Here is a 16784-nt window from a genome sequence, read left to right on the forward strand (position 1 = left end):
ACATGACCTAGCGATGGGAATGGGAGTGGTAGTGAGAATAGAATGGGAGTGAAAGTGGGTTGTTAGCGTAAGGTGGAACAGGAAGTTGGTGTAAAAATTTAAGTGAGGGTAGTGGGTGAAGAGTAAAATCTTCATTAGTGAGATTGTCGCCGTGGTGTAATAGCAGCGAGCTCTGCCTACCACACCGAAGATCCTTGGACGACGCCCCGGTCAAAGCAACATCAAAATTTTAGAAACTAGTTTTTTTCAACTAGAAAAAATTTTTCTAAGCGGGGTCGCTCCCCGGCAGTGTTTGGCAAGCACTCCGAGTGTATTTCTGCCATGAAAACTTGTCAGTTAAAACTGCAGATTCCGTTTGGAGGCGGCATAAAACAAGTAGATTACGTCCCGCCAATTTGTAGGAATAATTAAAAGGAGCACGAGGCAAAATTGGAAGAGAAGCTCGGCCTAACATCTCTTCGGAGGTTATCGCGCCTTACATTTAAGTGAGATGAAAAGAGAAATTCAATTGAATAGGTTGATTGGTCGGTCAATAAAGACCTCATATAGACTGAACGTGTCGAATGTGTCACAAGAATTTATTTGAAGATCGATCCAACGGAAAAGGCCCAACTTTGCAGCCCGGCGGTTGTATCCACGCCTTTTCCATATGATGGATTATATGCAACACTTCCTCCCTTAGATTTCTCGCAAGAGGATTGGGGCGTCTAATATCGATACATTGAGTCCTGCTCCCTCTTTTCAGCGGTCTCATCGGCTTATCTCGTTATGATCGCGGCCCAGTATAGATGTATCGTACGGTGTTTAATACTCGTTTGCATTTCAGGTTAGGTTAGGCTAGGTTATAGGGGCCACCGGTGCGAGCACCAGTGCACTTAGGCCCATAAAGGTCCCGTTGTGATACCACGTGAATCTCTCCCCTACTCAAACCAACAGGTCGATTTAGCAAGCGTCAGTAATTTCTTAGATTCCAAGTTAACCAGATCACAAAGATCGTCAAAGAAAGGAGATCCCAGAGATTTCTTCCTCTTGTGCCAAAGCGCTGTTAAATCCCACAGAAAATGCTTGACTGTTTCTATCATCTCTTCGTCTTTGCATCTTCTGCAGTAATCATTATAGGGAGCACTCAGCCGTTGTGTATGCCTCCCGATTGCTATGTGGCCGGTTATAAGTACAACCACCAGAGATATGGCCCCCCTTCCAAGAAGGGGACGTCTCGTGCGTCTCGCGTCCCATTCAGGCCAACCGAACTTAGTGTGGTAGCAGGATTCAAGATTGCTCCATATCACATCCACTTCCCTAAGGAAAATCCCTTTCACAGTGAGCTTACAGGTAGCGAACGCCATGCTCCATCCCTTCCAAGACGACGAAAGCGGAACGGATGTGCCCCTCTTGCAAGATCGTCAGCCATCTCATTGCCCGGTACATCCGAGTGTCCAGGCACCCATACCAGACTAAGGGAAGTTTGCTCAGCGATCTCGTTGAGAGATTTGCGGCACTTCTCTACTGTCCTGGACTTACATGAGACCGATCCAAGCGCTTTTAGTGCAGCCTGCTGTCAGAGTAAATACAAATTTGGTTATAGCCGTGAGCAGCATTTCTCAGGTGCTCGACGGCCTCGTTAATAGCAGCCACCTCCGCCTGAAAGACGCTGCAATGATCGGGTAGGCTAAAGGATAGATTCCACCCTAGGTGAGGTGCAAAGACACAGCTACCCACCTTATTATCAAGTTTCTATTGGCAACACATTAAAAAGAGTGTCCAGCGCCTCAGCAGGGGTGGTGCGCAGTGCACCCCCCACGCAGACTAGAGCACTTCTTTGTACCTTCTGGAGTGCCCGTAGGTTTGATTTAGTATCTAGGCTCGTCCACCAGACCAATGCGCCGTATAAAAGGATTGGTCTAACCACAGCAGTGTAGAGCCATAGGGTAATATCCGGTGATAGTCCCCATCTTCGCGCAACAGCACCCCTACAGCTGTACAGTGTCACCGTTGCTTTTTTCACACGCTCCTGAGCGTTTTCCCTCAAGGATAGTTTCCTATCCAAAGAGTTCCTCAGCGTCATGATAGTACCTGCTAGCACCAGCAGCTGCAACGCAGATATCTTATATTTCCTAGTGAACAGAACCAGTTCAATTTGGCTGAATTGACCGATAGACCTTTACTCCAGTTCCAGTTCTCCACCAGTCTGTGTGTCTGCGGAAACTTCCCGCTAACAGCGCGAGGTCATCTGCATATGCGATTACCTTGCCGCAACCGTCTTTCTCAAGAAGAACCAAGAGCTCATTAAGTGTGGCAACCCATAGAAGTGGAGAAAGTACCCCACCCTGTGGGGTGCCTCTCCGTATGTGTTTGACCACCGCTGAGCCTGCGAGGTCGGCATGCACCTTTCTTCGCAGCAGTAACTGCTGAACGAGTTTCGCTAGCCCAAGCCGATTAGTGCATCAGTTATCGCAGAGGGCGTAACGTTGTTGAAAGCTCCCTCAATGTCTAGAAAAGCTATGAGTGTGAAGTCCTTATGCGCCAAGGATTTCTCGATCTGGGAGACTACCGCATGCAAGGCCGTTTTCATGGGCTTCCCTTTCAAGGTTCCTTTCCAAGGATCCCCTTAGTGTAGAGTCCATTAATCTCTCGAGTGTCTTCAGCTGGAATTATGTCAGAAAAATCGGTCTGAAGTCTTTAGAGGTCACATGACAAGTCCTTCCAGCTTTTGGTATAAAGGTGACCCTTGAATCGTTCCAACCCTGTGGAATATGGTTAAGAGCACAAACTCCTTTGAAAATGTTATACAACCACAAAGAACTCAGCTCGATTGTTTGCTGGAGTTGTACCGGGGCCAACCCATCCGGCCCTGGTGCTTTGAAAGTGGTGAACGACATTATAGCCCATTTAATTTTACCCATAGTAATGAACTTCCTCATACGGTTCACCAGTATGAGTCTCCCTCCAATTCATTACTTCATCACTAGCGCCCGGAAAGTGCGTACTCATGAGCAGGCAAAGGGTGTTCTCCGCCGAATCCATCCATGTCCCATCAGATCCTTGCAAGCATCCCGGGACACTTTTTGGAGCACCAGAGAGCACCTTTCTGAGCCTAGATCCCTCAGACACCGTCTCCATTTCGCTACAAAACTTCCGCCAAGACGTCCTCTTCGACGACCTTAGCAGTTTCTTGCATTTCAGGTTACTTTTTGATGAAGTTAGAGATTAAAAAAAAAATAAATGTAAGGCGCGATAACCTCCGAAGAGATCTAAGGCCGAGCTTAGAGATTATCTTACCTTAATCGCCGCCTGAATACTAGTATTTAAATTGACGCGACTGCAGCTTAAGCCCGGTCTCTCCAGAATTTCTGTTACTTTCTTCTTCACGCCTACAATTTCCGTCTAAAATACACTACACTGATCTGACAGACTGTATTAATTTGAAACTATCGGTATCCACCTATGTAGTATGCTCTGCAATTTCCACACCCTTGCGACAACCTACTACTACTGTTGCCCTTCTTGCGAAGCTCAAACATAGAAGCGTGCAGTCTTTTCGCCTGCAGTCAAGTTGGCCCGAAGCCTTAACATTTTTTTTGTGTCTGTCCACTAAACAGGGTCCCATAGTAAAGAATGGGCTTGACAATTGCCGTAAATTCCAATAAGAGAGTGTGGAATATAGGTCTCACGTGCATCCTAGCATCCCATGCATGCACACATTGCCACGGAAGGATTTTAAGTAGAAGTTCAAGTGGAAATTCACGTGGAAGTGATAGTTGAACAATAAAATGAAGAGTGGGAATGAAAGAAACAATGGGAAGAGAAATTTGAGATAGGTTGCAAGAGGAAAGGAAAGAGAAGAGATCGATTTCAGATCGATGCAGACAAATTAAATTTTGTACAGATAAATGTTTGCTACCCAACATGGACAGCTAAAAATATCTCTCTGCTTTTAAGGAATAAATTCATACATATTTGTCCCCTTTTTCATAATACGAAAAAAAAAGTTTGTCAGAATGGTTGACGCAGAAAACTGATACTCTTCCTTCGAATACGAAATTGCACTTTTCACTGTAAATAATCGTATACATAAATAAAATTTACTTTGAAATAAATTAATTGCTAAAATACCAATTTCCAAAACTTTTCACTTACTTCCTTGAGCCCCAAAAACACCACCACAAAATGTGAAATGAGTTGGCTAAGTTAAACAAAAACCCTTAAACTAATACACAAACTTGCGAAGAAAACCTTAACTTCAATGATAAAAAATAAAAAGCAAAAAGTAAACGTTGCATATAAATACATGCATATGTATATACATACTTAAGTAATGAAAGCCAAGTGGGTATTAGCAAGAAACTTACGCCAAACAGTGAATCCCAACACGACTAACGCGGTAACGATGAGCCCAATATTCGATATAACTTTTACGAAAAACGATGATGAATTGCTGAACGGTTGTGTGGAGCAAGTTTGTAATAAAGTATTAGCGCCAAGAATTGGTATCTGAAAACGAAAAACAAAGCAAAAATACACTGATTAAGTAAGCAAGTGGATAAATGCTTAAAATTGGGTAGGGGAAAGTAAATGTCATGTAATATATCTATAAGGTAATATATCTATAAGATATTTTATTGTTGTTATGTTTATAAGCGGTGGCTGCGGTATATATTTCGCACAAACGTTTTCTTACTTTGATAAGTACGTTATTATGACAGGGTTCTGAGGAAGATAACTCAATTTTTACTCCTCGTCTGAGTATCTTGAAATCAACACAAAAAGCAAAATGCACCGTGTAAAAATGGTTAAGAGCATGTTTTCCGTCTTCAGCCGGCAAAGGATCGCCTAAAAATTAATCCGAGGACTTGGTTTACGTTTACGCCTTAACCATCGACTTCACTTCAACAATGTCACATGAACACACTTACATTAGAATCATTATAACAATTCCCACCGTTGTATTATCATATTTATTTTTATATTTCCTCTGCTTTTTCTATATTTTCAACATCTTCTCAACTCTATTGTTTTCTTTTTTTTTTCTTTCTTTTCTTTTCTTTTTTTTTTTTCTTTTTGTTTCTTCTCTTTTCTTTTCTTTCTTTTTTTTCTTTTCTTTTCTTATCTTTTCTTTTCTTTACTATTCTTTTCTTTTCTTTACTTTTCTTTTCTTTTCTTTTCTTTTATTTTCAATTCTTCTTCTATTTGTTCTTCCTCTTTTTCTTCCTCTTTTCCTTCCCGATATTGTTCTCCTTCTTCATTTTCTTCTTTCATCACTTCTTTTTTTCTTTTATCTCTTCTCTTTTTTTCTTCTACCCTTTCTCATTTTCTTTTCCTACCTCCTTCTCCTTTGTCTTCTTCTCTTCACAGCCGACACACACACTACTATCGTTATTATCATTCCCACATATATCATTATATTTCTCTTGATTTCTTTCTTTTCTGCTTTTTCTTTTATTTTTGCTATTCCTTGTCTTCTTCTCTTCTGTTTCTTCTTCTCTACTCCTTCTTTTTCTCTTCACTATCTTCGCCTCTTCTTTTTTCTTGTCTCTTCTTTCGTATTCTTCTTCTTTTTTCTTCTTCTCTTCTTTTTCGTCTTCTTCGTCGTCTACTGCCTTCTTTTCATATTCTTCTATATTTTTTATTCTTCTCTTCTCTATTTTTCCTTCTTTTTCGTCTTATCTTCTTTTTCGTTTTATCTCCTTTTTCGTCTTCTCTTCGTTTTCTGCTTCTACCCTTTTCTTTTTTTTCGTTTTTTCTTCACTCCTATTTCATTATTCTTTTTATCTTCTTTTCTTTCTTTTCTTCTACCACTTCCTATCGTTTTCATCTCACTTGTTCCTTCTTTTCATCTTTTTTCTTCTTCCCACCTTCTTTTTTTCTTTCTGCCTTCCTTTTCTTCTCTTCTTCTCTTCTTTTCTGGTTCTTCCTCCTTTTCCGCTCTTCTTTTTCTTCATCTTTCTTTTTTTTCTTAGCTTCCTTTATTATTTTTCTTCATAGCTTCTTTTTCTTAGTCTTCTTCAGTATTTTCTTTTCTTTCTTGCAAATTTTTCTTTTGATTCCTCTCTTGTTCTTCCCCAACATTCTTATCTTCTCTAATCTTCTTTCTTCCTGTTTTTTCGCTTTTTTTTCCTCTTCTAAATTTTCTTGCTGTTTATTTTCATTTCTTTCTTCGTGTTTTTTCCTCTCTTCCTTTTTCCTTTTCCTCTTCGTTTTCTGCATTATGTGTTCCTTTGTTTCTTCCTTTTCTATTTCTTATTAGCACTCTTCTTCTCCTTCTTCGTTCTACCCTTCCTTTTCAATTTTCCTTATCCTCTTTTCCTAAATACACTTTTTTCTTACCCTTCTTTTGTTTAGCTTTAATTCATTTTTTACACTTTTTCCTCTCTTTCTTTGCTGTCCATTGATTTGGTTCTTCGCCTTTTATTTCCCCTTCCTTTTTTTCTAACTCTTTTATTTACTCTTCCACCTATCTTATTTACTTTTTTGCATCCAAGTTTTTTTGCTTTTCCTATTTCTTTGCAATTCCATTTCCATTTCTTTTTTATTTTACTTTTCCTCCTTCCTTTCCTTCTATAATCATATGAAGAAAACTAAGCACGGGCACACATCAGGTCATAGATTCTAAAAGAATATCGTTACTTTTCTTCGTGATGTCACATCAAACCATCATCTGACCGCATCACATTGTATGCACTAAACTTCTAATATAAAAAGATTACCCGTAATATATGTTTAGTTTTCCTCATACTACTTGTTGCTCAAATTGATAAGACGCGTTATAAATTTCTAAATTACAGCGAAACGTATCATCTCGTGCTATAGCTATAAATATTGTACGATGAGGCTGGTCTTTAGAGATTAACAGTATTAATTAGAATTAATCTCCCAAAGTATTACACGTGGCACTTGAGGAGCAAATTTATGAATGCTAAGTAGCATACCATTGCTATGGCTTAAAAGATGAAATTATTTTCAGAATTGTGTTAACGAAAAAAGTACAAAAAGATAAAATACAAGAAAATTCTATAACATTTTTACGAAATGTTTACTTCAGGCTTATAATTTATTCTTCGAAAGCTAACCCAAAATGATACAAACTTTTTGTTATACCAAAAGAATAAAACCTCTAAATATGTATAAGTTAAAATATCACACCCATTCCCGTGGAATGAGTCAAGGGAAGAGTCTTAAAGGGTAAGTGGAAAACGCGATCAGTTCACGCCACATCCTTTAGGTAACCTAGACTTGAAGAAAGGTCAAGGCAAGTAAAAATAGAAATGATAATTTCTTAAGAAGTGCAACAAGAACAAAAAACGAAAATATCCAAAAAGCTTGCATTCCTTCGACACAAAATTAACCACAAATTAGCAAAGCAATATGCGGGATATGATTGCGTCGTCAATGGAATTGAATTAATCTAAGCGAAAAGTATTTAAAATAAACAAACAAAAAATGTCAGCAACAGCAGTCATGCTACATGAATTTTTTTAATGGAATAAAAAAAATAAAATAAAATTAGAACAATAATGAACAAACGAAGTGAAGGAAGACAAATTATAAGCCTTGATATTTGATTAGACAGAAAACCAAATTCAATAATTGACTGGTAATTGCGATTGGCAGTGGGCGATTTGAATTGTCAATATAAATTTTCGTTTTCTTATGCTGTCAATCAAGGTCCCATTTTAATTAAAAAAGTTTGGTAACAGAATTCGGGTATTAAGAAAATTTCAGAAGCCAGACGGCAAGAAAATCAACTTAGGAATCAAAAAAATGAAAAAGTGGAAATATCGTAAAAAAAAGTATTAAGCGGAACAATAACCACCGTATCAACGCGCTTCTGGTGGATCACGAAAGCTGAAGCCGCCGAGTAGTTGTCTACGCTTAACGCTAACTTATACTGAACGGGAAGCTGTATTGAAAACTCTATATTAACGTAGGATACTTTACACTGCTATTGGACAGAAAGCAGGGGCCTCGTCGAAGATTTTTTGAGATGGTTTTCTAGGTACGGCCCCGCTAGCTAGGCCATATTTGGCAAATCAAAGATAATCGTACCCAGAACCCTTCCTTATCGGCATTCACCTACGAAATAGTGGCAAAGAACATAGCGTTAACAACTGCAACGAGACTCAATGCCTACCATAGTAGTATATCGTCATCAATTACAGGACAAACAGACTATTGATTCCGTATCTGCGCATGGAAGGGGCTCCACAATAGAGGTGGATGGTTGGCGCAAGATCGCCCAAATGGAGACGAGGCGATACACGTGTACACCGATGGTTGCAAAGTAGTGGAAGGAGTAGGGCGTGCGGTATACCGCGCTGATCTGGAAATAAACAGATCATAAAAGCTGCCAGATCACTATAGCGTTTTTCAAGTGAAAGTATTAGCCGCAACCAAAGCAGTAGAAACATTGGAAAAGAATAGCTTAAACGGCAGCCATGTAAACTATTGACAACCAAGCAGCAGTTAAGGCAATAATCTCGAATAGTGTGTTGGAGTGTAAGCAATCGCTGGAAAGTATCAATATCTATAATGAGTCCCAGGGCATATGGGAAAGAAAAAGTGGATGAACTAGCTAAAAAGGGCGCATCCCTAGAAATTTGCTCCGTAAACGTCCCAATTAGATTGGGCGAAATTAAGAGAACGCGAGTGGTGCACAAGAGCTACCAAGCGGGAAATGCGTGGACCCAAACGCTGGCTGCAAAGTGTCGAAGATCCTGTGTATGTTTTACAAACTTATACTAAGAAAGTTACTCCTGTCATTAAAAAGAGAGGACTGTAGACTTATGACATGTATTCTGACTGTGGTATCGTGCCCTGCGCTTTCCAGGTAAAGATTCCAGCTACTAGGAGCGATACAACTGTCAGATCAAAGAGCAGCAAGTCGCATGGGTCCTAGAAAGCTTCTGCCAAAGGGACGGAGCTGTTTTATAACAAAGGTCCTAGTTTTTGATAGGGTTTTTTAGTTTGGTCGCTAATCAAACTTCTGGTGAGCTCCTCATGGACCAGCCAGTTCAACCTGACTCAATCTAACCTACGAAAGAAAAGAAGTGCAAAGGTCATTACTTCGAATTTCCTGTGTGTCCATTGTGCCTTTTAAACGGTTAAGAGTCAATGAAGTAAGTAAGCCAAGCCGGCGGCGCTCAGCAGCGCTCTGAGACCAACAACCACCTTGGCCTTGAATTTGATACTGAGCATATGTATATCGGATGAGCAATAATGGGGGATGAACTCAATAAGAACAGTGGGACAGTAAACTGGTTCACAGATGGGGGGAAGTTGGTAGGGCAGGCCGAGGCGGAGGTTTTTTGTTGGCGCTCGATGTAAGCCGCAAATTCAAGTTGAACTATCACTGTGCGTGGTCTAAGCGAAAGTCACCGCGATTAAGGATTTTATGGATAGGAGGCTGATACGGTTAGATTACTTAATATCTACTTGGCCACTGAAGCCGCAATTAAGGCGCTGACTTCAACTGCGATGCGATCGAGGCTGGTCTGGTAATACCTCACCACATCGCTTGCGATAGCCTCGAATTATTTTAAAATTAGAATGATATGGGTTCCACGTCCCATTAATATCCCATGTAAAGTTACTCGAATCTCCTAACTCAAATGAGTACAATTGAAAAGGATGTAGCATACTTCAGAGTATTCCGAGTTCACATATCAAAACAAACGGGGATGTGTCTTTTTACATTCTGCTATGCAAACTACAGAACGCTTTCTTTTATAACGAAGTATTAAAAAGGAAGGAAGAATTCAAATAGGCAATCGAGGCTACAGTTATAGCGGATACTGCCCATGTCTAGCGCGAGTAATGAGGCAGCTAAGTTCTTGGATATCCAGGTGACTCTCGTGCTAGCAGCAACATATGGTGTGAATAGGCAGTGTAGGACCTAGTGAGTTAATATCACGCTTTTTTTATTTGAGTACCGGTACATCGTAACCTATTAGGAAACGAGATGGTAGACGGGGTGACTTGGCTATGATCGCCAAGAAAACTTGTCGTTTCCATCACCTCAGGTAAGACATAAAGTGCAGTTAGATGGTCCGGGTAAGTGAGCATGTGCGGAGATCAAATCGCCATACCACAATTCTTTATATGTGTGACATTCGTTCAATACTTTGTTAACGATCGTAATCGTAGATCGGATATAGACACTTTCATCAAATACGACCGCCGATGTAAAAAAAATAAAATAATTCAGAGAAAAACTCCTCGAGATGCTTTACTTTTGCTGATAACAGTCGGCTCATCTAAAAGTATCTTCAATATCTGGTAACGGAAGATAAGAGAAACTCAATAAACGTCCGGATTATTTCCTGCACTGTAAGTATGCTGATACGAGTCAGGGTTAAAATGTGGTGTCGAAAAAGGGTGCAGTAAGAATACAGAGTTCTTCGCTTTCGACTATACTGATTGGTTACTGTGGTTTAATGTGCACAACTGACCTAGCCATTTCCACATGTTAAGTATAATATGAGCGGAAAGGCATGCCAAGCTTCCCCGTATGTTGTCCTATCTCCTTTCAATACATCGATCACAGTCTATTTTTGATGCCCGACGGGAAGATAACAAACATACAAAAGATTAAATTAATTCAAATGAAATAACGGTTAAAATAATTTGTTTATTATCTGCGAGTCCTTGGCGGATTCAAATAACCTGAAACTTTTTGTTACAACAATACTAAGCGCAATTATTCCTCATTAACGCTCATTTTTTTTTTCTTCTCTAACAAGCAAATCACTGCTTCCAAAAAAAAGTTTGAAACCTGAGAGATTTTGGGTGTGGGTGCCACATTGTTTTACCACACTAACGACTGCCTGTCGAGCTCGCTACTTGCCAACTCAAACATTTGGCGTTTAATGCGGAGAATTTGAAAAAGGTTTACGCTTTTGAAATACATATTTGCTACACACACCGTATAGGAGAAAGTAAAAGCACTGATTTAAATTACTAGTTTTAAATATAATAGCCTAAACAGACGGGACGTTGTACATAGGTATCCCATACTCTGGAGAGGAGAGGGCGAGCCTAAACAGACGGAAAGTTTATCTAAATTAGTATTGTATTACTTGGAGAGGAGAGGGGCGGAAGAGGACGAGAGAGATGACGAGAAAGAGGAGGAGGAGGAAGAAGATGATGAAGAGGGAGAGGAAAAGTGGTCACACTAGTGATTTTATTACCTGTCCAGAGGTGGAACAAAATAGCATTTTGGGGCACTTGTAAACAAATTGAAAATTCGAGTTCTCGTTTTTATCCGCCAATTTAGCTCAGAATGCACGAACCTGTTAAAGGTGAGTGGCCATCCATGATCCAATTTGGATCGCATTGTAACGAATTTACTGCACTACTTACAGTATCACTTAGTGTCACTAATATTCGTCACAGTATTAAGTGCATTATTAATTCGGATTATCGGCGCAACTGTCTACCCCTTTAGAGAGAATGGTAACGCCCACAATGCCAGTGGTAAAAGTTCAACAGAACACTGTATTGGCTTCTGTTTTGTTTTATTTGGTTATTGTTTAAAATACTACAGTAAATGAGATCTAATTAGCAACAAGATAGTTTCATTTCATTGTTACAAACTTTTTGATAGTTTCATGGCTTCACTTTAGTTGTAGGTAACTGTTGTGATGCGCAAACTAAACCAACATCATGTGTAGCATTTATTCATGCTCAAAGAGCTTCAAGAGGTATTCGATTTTTCCTGTTAAATTTTCGGTTAAAATTATTACATTCAGAAATTATTGTTAAATTATGAGAATCAGTTGTGGTCTATACATGTGTGTATGTGTATATTTATGCAGCCTATGAACTCTGAGAACATTGAGCCAACTTTGTTAAAATTTCGAGGATAGTTACATATAAACACCGCAAAGCGGTTAACGGTGAGCGGGAGAGGGTGAGATGAGAGGAAGATAATGGAGAGAATAAGCGAGAGAAATTAAGAGAGCAGAAGAGGGAGAGTTGGGAAGGAGTGCTAAGAGGGAGGGGGAATGACGAAGAGGAGAGATAGAGAACGAAGGTGATGAAGAGGAGAGCTAAAGGGTGAAGGAGTGGGGGCAGGATGTAGGGGAGCGAGGTGATGAAGGAGAGCGAAAGGGTGCAGAAGAGTAATGGGGTTAAAGAAAGGGAGAGAGGGAGGGAGAATAGAAGGTAAAGACAAAACACATTGAAGGTTACTGAAAATGTTGCAGAGGAGCCAAAGCAAGATACTACTTCTCGAATAGTGCACCCTAATTCAGCCGTCGTTTGACAATGACAAATTACTAGTCGCAAGGAGGTTGCGGATGTGATGTGGGGGGTCCAAATCCCAGCAAAAAATATAAAACCGTATGCACGCCTATATCGGACCCCCACGACCCTGTCGAATGGAGTGCCATTTCTATATTTCACTGTTTTCTCACTGTAACGACTACACATGAGACGCAATTGCATTAGCATGGTTATCAGAATTTTCACACACTAGTTAGCGCTATACCTACAGAGAGCGTGCAGCCTCAAAAAATGCCAACCACATCAGCAGACTATATTTAAAATCCCTTCAAGCATTTGGGTTGCCGCAATTAAGAGCAATCTTTTTAACCGAGGTGTAGTAGACCTACGTATAATTATAAGGCCTTCGACGCGGAAACGCACACAATGCTTTTACAGGGTCATGCGAGATCCATAGTTCCCTTCTTTGCGACCAGATATTATTCGGCTCGTATTTTGGCATTTTGTATTTCAAACTGCCACTGACCTCACCCTCGATTTCGTTAAATAATTTTTGGCAAGTCGGTTTGTTACATCAACACCATGATTGCCTGCTTTTGCCAGATGTTTGTTCGTTGAACTTCCAGAGGATTTCGATTAAGTGCAGTTGATGCGAAATCATTCAGATCAAGGTTTGTATGACTTGTTTTCGCAAAAACTGCCAATCAAAAAGTGACCTGATGTTTATACCAGCTAACACAGTAGGGTTATGTGCAATGTGCAACTGCACCTCAGGAACTCTTCCAACTCAATGAAAGCTGCCCTTTCACTGCTTCAATAGCGGATGTCAATTAGAATATTTTCTATGTCGGAACGTCTTTATCCTTTCTCATGATATAGACAATATGAATATTTTGATCTTTCATCATTGCCTAGTTTTATATCCGAGTAAAGCTCATACAGCTAATTATTAAACCGTAGCCACATTAGACAAATGCCTTAAAAGCTCAGCAGAAATCCCCGCTTCCACGTCTAGTTCGCATGTATGTATGTACCTTCTGGGGCCAAGTGTTCGGAGAGATAGTCACATTATTATGATCCTTAAGTAGCTCGTTCAACCTCAGGCGTGCGCTGACCAGTCCAGAGAATTTATACGTTAAGATTTCAAATATGCAACAGTCAAGGTTTACCCGTTTTAAAGTGCTAATAAAAATACATTGTCGAAGGTTTTCCATAATTATTTCATGTAGTTAGGTGTGAAGATGTTCTAAAAAAAATCAAATTTAAGATTTTTCTCCTCTGGTGTTTAAACGCAAAGCGATCTCAATATTAATTCCCCTCGTTGATCCTCTTGTTCCTGTTGAAATTGGCAAAAACCATTATGCAATTGCATCGAATTCCGGTGCACGAGTGCCTCAGAGCGAATCAAGCTAACGGCAGCTGCTGCTAGCGGTGTTCCGTATTAATTACTCGGTGTCTTCGTTGTTACTGCTATGAAATTCTCATATTAATTTGGCTTTTCACTTTGCTAAGCTAAGTTCTATTTCAAGCCAAAGGCAACACAGTTAGCGAGTCAATGTATGTACGTACATAAATGGCATTCAAGAGACGCGGTTTAAAATTGTTGTGCATTTTAAGTTATAGTAAGTAGTAGCATTACACAGCTGTATAGCCTAACTTTTTTCAATTTGCAACAATTTCCGTTATTTTACGCCATTTGCACGAAACAAAGCCGCGTGGGAGCAACGATACTGCCAAATACTACGTGGCATGCAACAAAATGTGGCAGCGCGCAATTGTTTTTGTGCAAGTTTTTGTTTTTACAAGTATGTTAAGTGAATGTGCTTACACACACATATCCCTACATAGTTATGCTAGAGTGTATTTGAAGGAATTTGTATTCGTGAGTGTTTGTTTGTATTCCTTTGCCTTTTTGCCGGATATTCCTATCAATGTTTCGATATCTGAAAGCTAACGGTACGAAATACTGTTAAACCACGGCATTGCTATACTACTCTTCCTGTGTGTCTGTGTGTGTATTTTGTATAAGTAGGCGAACAGTAGAAGAACAAACAAAATAGTTGGTAAGTGCAGTGCTAGCAAAGTAAAAACTGAAAATTTTGCTGTTTGTGCATATTTATTGGTATTGTTGTAATTGGGTGATTTGTAATCGCTCGTTGCTTGCAACTCGCTAAGCGCTGCTGTCTTGGCTAATGTTGGTATTACTGTCAATGAAATATCAACAAAAGCAACACACTTATTTAATAACCCACTAAACAGAAACACCTTGTATCGTTATTGTATATTGTGACGTACCATAGTTTTATTTATCATATTCTGACTTTAATGCATTTTTTGTTCTTATGTTGTGCTATGTTATATTATGCTTTGCTATGTTACGTTATGGTATGTTATGTCATATTATGTTATATTATATTATATTATATTTTGTTATGTTATGTTATATCATATTCTGTTATGTTGTTATTGTTATAATATTTTATGTTATGTTATGTTACGTTATATTATGTTATATTATATTATGTTGTTATGTGCTATGTGCTATATGTATGCTAATGTAAAGTTATTTAACTGGAAGAGTTCAATTTGTCAACACAGGAAGTGAAGTGTCGGGTATGAAAAACTTAATCCAAGGTGTTCCGCAGGGCTCCATCCTTGGGCCCTTATTATTTAGTAATTTTACAAACGACATTTTTTCAGTGTGTACGCACATGAACATGCATGCGTATGATATACAAATGTATATATCTGGTAGTTTCGCGAACCTGAGCACACTTTGTGTCAAAGTAAATAATGACCTATAATGCGTGCAGTGCTGGGCCAATAGTAATGGTCTTTGCCTTAATGCTAATAAATCGTTTGTATTACCTATTCCTAAGACAAAGGTCGTCGATGTACTAACTCCTACTATATGCATTGGTAATACTGCTCTACAAACTGTTACTAAAATCACAAATCTGGGTTTCGTAATTAACCCAAACCTAACTTGTGTTGACCATATCAACTCTGTTGTTGGTAAAGTGTATGGTACATTGCGCAATCTGAGGCAATCTGTACCGTTTACGCCTCCTCAAATTAGAAGAAATCTTGCCGTACAGCTTATATTGCCAATAATAACCTACTCGGAGCTAGTTTACATCAAACTAGATTCGTGCTCTGCACAAAAAATTGCGATTACCTTTAATCAGGTAACTTGCTACGTATTTGGGTTACGCAGGTTCGATCATATTTCTGCGTGGCGGTTTCAACCCTTAGGATGTGACATATTCGCCTATCAGAAGGCTAGAAGTGTAATTTTCTTGTTCAGGCTGATTTCTACTAAATCCCCACCGTACTTATATGAAAAACTAACATTTGCTAGATCTCTCAGGTCATGTAGTATAGTTGTACCCAGCTTCAATTTTGTTGTATCTACAAGGCTGTTTTTCGTCAACACCATACGTATATAACTCAATCCCAGCTGCAGTAAGGAACAATGTAAACCAAAGCAATTATAAGCGCATTCTTTTCAATTATTTCTCTACACATTAATCTTAATCTGACCATTTTGTTTTTTTCTTTTTTACTCAATTTTTTCCCAAGTCGTTTACTTTTGAGTATAGTTTTATTTAATTGTCTTTAATATGTCTACTATATCTATATATATTTTATATCACTACTACTGTACTTTGTATAGCATCATTAACTTAGGTTAACTTTAGTAATACTGTGTATCCCATTTTTATCCCAAAATTTTATTCAATCTTGTTAAATACATATCTATGACACTGTTTGTTGTACTATAAAAGATATATTATCTAACTGTACTAATGTAATTTCTAATAAATGAAATGAAATGAATGTTATGTTATGTTATGGTATGTTATGTTATGGTATGTTAAGTTATGTTATGTTATGTTATGCTATGTTATGTTATGTTATGTTATGTTGTGTTATGTTATGATATGTTGTTCTATGGTGTGTTATGTTATGTTATTTATTTCTGTTTTACAGTGATTGAGAAGATAATAGGAAAAAATTGCTGCCAATTCTTATAACTTTAAACGAGCAATTCTTGTATATTCGTATATTTGTATAACCGAACGATCTCGGGAACGGCTCCACTGATTTAAATAAAATTTGGCACAGAGATAATGTATCACCTTCTAACATTTTCTACCTAGGTGTTGCCACTCAGAATGTTTCACAAGGTTACCATCTATTCGAAATTAAACAAAAAAATGCATCAGATATGCCGATATGGGTATCAAACGAAAGGTATTTCACTCCGCTTTACAATAGGGATATTTTTGAGTAGGGTTGCCATTTGAAGTTGCCACCTATTCGAAATTATAAAAAAAATTGCATGAGATATGCCGATATGAGTATTAAACGAAAAATATTTCACTCCGCATTACAATAGGGACATTTTTTAGTAGGGCTGCCATTTAGGGAGAAAAAAAGATACTTAGATGAGAAAGATAGCAGATAAGGTGAACCGTTTCAAAAATACAGTCGTCAAAAACTGGAGAATCACAATTTGTTGCAGAATAACAACCCTTAACTGTTATTTTTAAAGGGTGCAC

At 38.7% G+C, this 16784-nt stretch overlaps 1 protein-coding gene across 1 annotated transcript in view; it reads right to left on the bottom strand.

Moving 5' to 3' along the window:
* Positions 1 to 16784, bottom strand: part of Gp210 (nucleoporin 210) — a 243821-nt gene that overhangs the window by 46521 nt on the left and 180516 nt on the right. Inside the window, exon 22 of the mRNA XM_067775759.1 lies at positions 4350 to 4491. Within this exon, the coding sequence (XP_067631860.1) occupies positions 4350 to 4491 (142 nt within the window). The remainder of the gene's footprint in view (positions 1 to 4349; positions 4492 to 16784) is intronic.

This window comes from Eurosta solidaginis, chromosome 3 (genome assembly GCF_040869045.1).
Source record: "Eurosta solidaginis isolate ZX-2024a chromosome 3, ASM4086904v1, whole genome shotgun sequence".
NCBI lineage: Eukaryota > Metazoa > Arthropoda > Insecta > Diptera > Tephritidae > Eurosta > Eurosta solidaginis.